Below are 5,170 nucleotides of genomic sequence, written 5' to 3' on the forward strand. Positions count from 1 at the left end.
ATTTTTATAAAGCACTAAACGATGGCCCTAAGTCATGTATCGTTCTAGCAGACCTAGTGGGGGATTTTCAAATTCCCCCGAATATATTTAACTTGTTACTGGTTCTCCATGGTTTAGACTATAAGAAGCCTTATCAACACATGCGTATGATAGAACAAGTTCTCACTACATTCCTTCATCCGAGCGTAAGTCCGGATCAAGTTAAACTTAGGGTGTTTCCATTCACCCTAGTTGACAAGGCGGCGTCTTGGTCACTACCCAAATGCCAAACTCTGTGGACTCATGGGTTAATCTTGTTCAATTGTTCATGGAATAGTTTTACCCTCCACTGAATATAGATGAAATGCTTCAAAAGATTCATTTCTTCCACCAGAATCCTCAAGAATCCTTTTCAGAGGCCTGGAATCGTTTCACTGATCTTCTCATTGAATTCCCGCATCATAATCTTGCGAAAGACACACTTGTTCGTGCCTTCTTCAAGGGGCTTATACATCATCATAAGGAGGTTCTAGATATCATGACTGGGGGTAGTTTTCTTAGTAAAGAAGCCTTGGAGGCTTATAAATTCTTAGAAGATCAATCTAAGAGGAACAATAATTGGGGAGGTAATCACTCTTCCCGCTCCACTCTTTCTTTTTTTGAGGTTAAACCTGATCCCGGGCTTAAAACTTTTATCGATGCCCTCTCTAAAAAAGTAGATGTCCTCTCTGTTCAACAACAGCCCACTCCAATCATGAACATTAACTCTACTCGTTGTAATGTCTGTTTTAGTCTTAAGCATTCGACTTCTATTGTCCTCTTGTCTATGCACAACCACCACCACAACCATCAAAATTCAACATGTTAACTATGTTAGTCGTATACTAAAAAACAATGCTTTGAGTATAAGTGGGAGATTGATAGGGTTATATACTAAAAGCATTACTTTTGTATTAACTCTAATTCTTTATATTTTGAATGAGAATCATATGGGCAAATGTTATGCATATTATATATGTTATTAGTTATATGCATGTGTCTAATACTTTATGTTGTAGATGATATGGTGTGTGCTGACACACAGAAGATCATATCATCAGTACCTTATAAAGTATAAGTAAACGTTCACAACCTAAATAGATTTAGACAAACCATTAGTATGGTTTTAGTATAATCTGGTATTAGTCTATCTTGACCATAGGATTACACTAGTACACTTTGTGTGTATTAAATAGGACCAAGTGAGGTTGTTTCTCTTTATACTGACTATATAAGAGAACAAACACCTCTGTTATTATGGATGTTTGTCCTCTTAATCCGGATATAATAACGGGCACTTATGTGCATTGTACATTGCTTTAAATCATCAATGAGTGAGATTCATTTGTGAATCAACAAACTCGATGGATTGGGTAATGACATTGTATGTAAGCTGTGCTGTTGATTATAGAAGGAATCCATGACCCACAGGAAGTCGGGTTGATGATCTCCCCTTGAGGAGCTCAAAAAGATTGTCATGTAAACCCTGCAGGTGGATTTATTCCGACATAACAATGAGGTTGAGTGGTACTACTCAATGACACAAGAAGTTGATTAATGTAGTTGTCAGTAACTTGACTTAATCAACGGACATTCGATATCTTAAACACAGGGAGATCAACGAGCATATAATATGGAGCCCATAAACGTAACACGTAATTTGGGATTATGGTGGTAGTGTAACAATGACCTTTAGTGGAATAAGCCATTTGTTGACGGACTTGGGCCGTGTGTTCTGGGCGAACATGGGAAGCTCAAGCCCGTCAGGAGGCCCAACCTTAATTTCTCCTCATGGTCCCTGTTGTAGCCTATAAATAGAAACCCTTCTCTCCTGGCCGAATTCACTCTTCATCTCGATTGAAAAGAGAGGCAAGGAAAGATAGATCCAAAATCGGTTCTAGCTTTGTGAGAGAGAAGGGGGTTGATAGATCGTTGCCCACACAACGTCCAATATAAATATAGGAATACAACAGAAGATTAAGATGTTGATTCGGATTCATAGCTATTGGATTCTCAGAGTTATCTTAGCCGATTCTAAAGATAAATTTCTAACCAAACCGTGACACCCCTTATTCTGCTACGTGTTGGTGTTTTGCGGTTCGTAGTAAATCATTTGGCGAAACCATAACGGTTCCTACAAACTCAACCTCAAGGATAAGGAAACTTAGGTGACCAGAATAGAGGTTTAGTGCCTATGACCCAGAACTATCAACATCAAGACATGAATGCTCAACAAGCCTTAATTCCAATTCAACTATCTACAGACAAAGTAGTAGTGACCTTGTTGGAAAAACAAAATCAAATTATGCAACAAAACTCCAACTTGATGAAAGATCAGCATGAGCTACTGTTAGCACCCAATAAGCTACTATTAGCACCCATTACAAAATCAAATTATGCACCCAATCGGTGTTTATATCGGGACGAACCATCCAAGATAATCTGCTGTTAGCTCATGAGCTACTAAGGGGCTATGCGAGAAAGAAAGGCCAGAAGAGGTGTGCTATCAAGCTTGACATAAAGAAAGCCTATGATTCTGTGTCGTGGCAAGCACTTGAGGCCATTTTACAAAAGTTTAAATTCCCCCCTGTGTTCATTGAATGGTTGTTTATGTGCTACGCATCTCCTTGGTAAATGGGACACTGGAAGGGTATTTTGAAACCCTATTATCTACCTAGGGCTACCTCTCACTGCCTCAAGACTAGGTATACGGGAATGCTTGCCCCTCATTGAAAAGATCACAGCTCGGATTTCAAACTAGAAGAACAAAGATCTTAACAGAGCAGGTAGAGTTCAGTTGGTTAAGTCTGTCCTCACATCCTTCCTATCTTATTGGGCCCAAACCTTTGTCCTTCTGCAGACAGTACTTGATAAAGTGGCCAAGTTGTGTAATAGATTTATTTGGGCTGGTTCAAATATGGCTAGAAAGATGCATCATGCTAGTCATGGAAAGCTCATACTAGATAAAGATCAAGGTGGATTGGGGATTTTGGATCCAATGGTCTGGAATAAAGCTGCTTACTGTGGTTTGGTTATCAAAATTGTGAAGAAACATGAGTGCTTGTGGGTTAAATGGTCATGGGAGAATCACATAAAACATGAACACTTTTGGACGATGAAGACCCCTTGAGACTGCTCTTGGGTTTGGAGAGGGGTGATGAAGCATCGGGAAATTGCTTGGAAGTTTGTCAGGTACTATATAGCAAATGGAGAGGAGACTAGTTTCTGGCATGACCCATGGTGCTCGGGGCCTCTTATCAAGAATGAACAAGCAAGAAATCTCCTTGCACATGTAATACCTGAGGATGCAAAGGTCGCGAAAGTGATAGCTGATGGGGCTTGGGTGAGAACTATAGCTGAGCTTCCAGAGTGCGAAGTAAAGAAATGGATAATGGAAACTGAGATAAATAATCACATTGAAAAAGACCAGATCACATGGACTCCAACCAGTACAGGAGCATTCACGATTGCTTCAGCATATGCAGCTCTCAAAAATGTGCGAAACAAGGTAAAATGGTACAATATTGTATGGGGGAAGCTTTCAGTACCTAAACACTCATTTACCATCTGGCAACTGTTCTCGGGTGCGCTACCTACGCAGAATCGACTGATGAAAAAGAAGGTGATTGGAACGTCAAAATGTTGCCTGTGTGATAGTCATGAAGAAAGCTCGGGACACCTCTTCTTTGATTGTGATTATTCACAGCTAGTATGGAGAAACTTCAAAAGAGCTATGGGGCTTCCGGAAATGGTAAGACCTTCACACAATGAATGGTACTATCTAATGCGCATTTACCGTACCTCTACAGTGGCAAATGAGATCATACGGGCTATGATTTGCGCGGCAGTACATGCAATCTAGACAGAGAGAAACTGGAGGCTGAAGAAACAGAGGTTCAAACCAGCTTATGCTATTAGTTTGAAGGTATTGAATAACATGAAAATATATTTGGGGAAGTCGATGGAATCAGTGAAGGAGGATGAGGCAACAAAGAAAATACTGAGCACGATGGGAATTGGAGTAAACTATACGCGAGCAGAGGAGACATGGGTAAAATGGAACAAGGTAGAGGATGAGATTCCAACACTGAATGCAGATGGATCGGTGCAAGCAGGAAGTGCTAGCTATGGGGGCGTGCTGAGAGATCAAAATGGTGATGTGCTGATGGCTTTTGGTGGAAGTTCAGCAAAAATGTTTGCGCTATATCAGGAGCTTCTTGGAGTGCTGAAAGGCTTGGAAGGTACTACAGTCTTGAATATCTAGCGGCTACAAGTGCAATCGGATTCTATGAGAGTCATCCAGATCTTGAGTGTCAAAGAAGAGCCACCTTGGTACTGCAGGAACGTGGTAGCGCACTTACAAAAGGTGGTCTCAAAGTTTGAAGACGTTAAGTTCAAGCATGTGTTCAGGGAGGGTAACCAACCTGCCAACTACCTAGCAAAAGTAAGTAGGGACTGTTGTAATGAAACCATGTACTATATCCCACCTATGGATCAAAAATTCGATGAACTAATCAAGGGGGATAAAGAAGGGAAAATGTACTTGAGAGGTTGCCATTAAATAAAAAGGTTGGGGTATCCTTAACCCCTAGTTATTTCAAAAAAAAAAAAAAAAACATGGTCAAAACTGTAAAATGATGCAACAAACGATGCAAATGATGTAGTCTTTTGTGCCAAAAGGTTATTGACATGTCTGCTAACCAAAATAATAACCCAACAGGCGTGCTTCCAGGTCAAGCAGTACCTAATCCTAAGTCAACAAACACCGCCATTGAAATAAATAGTATTCAGTGCACTGGTAATATAACCCTAAGGGACCTACATGCAGTCACTACCCTTCGTTCAGGGAGAGTAGTTGATAACAAAGTAACTATGCTTGAAGATCGCCCGCAAATGGAAGCTGAAAATGAAACCATACTGAATACTGTCATAGAAATTGAAGACCCTACAACTGTAAAAGTTCCATTCTAACCACAACCAAAAGGTACAACCTTACTAAATACCACCATAGAAATTGATGATCCCACACCTGTAGAGGTTCCAATATGGACACATAAATGGAAAACGGCTAAAGATAAAGCAAAGACTAATAATACTTTTGACCCTTATGCTAAATATATATAGATAAACCACCATATCCTCTGAGACTAGT

At 40.1% G+C, this 5,170-nt stretch overlaps 1 protein-coding gene across 1 annotated transcript; it reads left to right on the top strand.

The window, feature by feature from the left end:
* The first annotated feature begins 3,175 nt into the window (after nucleotides 1–3,175).
* On the top strand, nucleotides 3,176–3,880 carry LOC147481765 (uncharacterized). Its single transcript, XM_086579037.1, has one exon. The coding sequence runs from the start codon at nucleotides 3,176–3,178 to the stop codon at nucleotides 3,878–3,880; it is 705 nt and encodes a 234-aa protein (XP_086435163.1).
* Nucleotides 3,881–5,170: the final 1,290 nt, after the last annotated feature.

Source organism: Coptis chinensis, chromosome 8 (genome assembly GCF_015680905.1).
Source record: "Coptis chinensis isolate HL-2020 chromosome 8, ASM1568090v1, whole genome shotgun sequence".
Lineage (NCBI taxonomy): Eukaryota > Viridiplantae > Streptophyta > Magnoliopsida > Ranunculales > Ranunculaceae > Coptis > Coptis chinensis.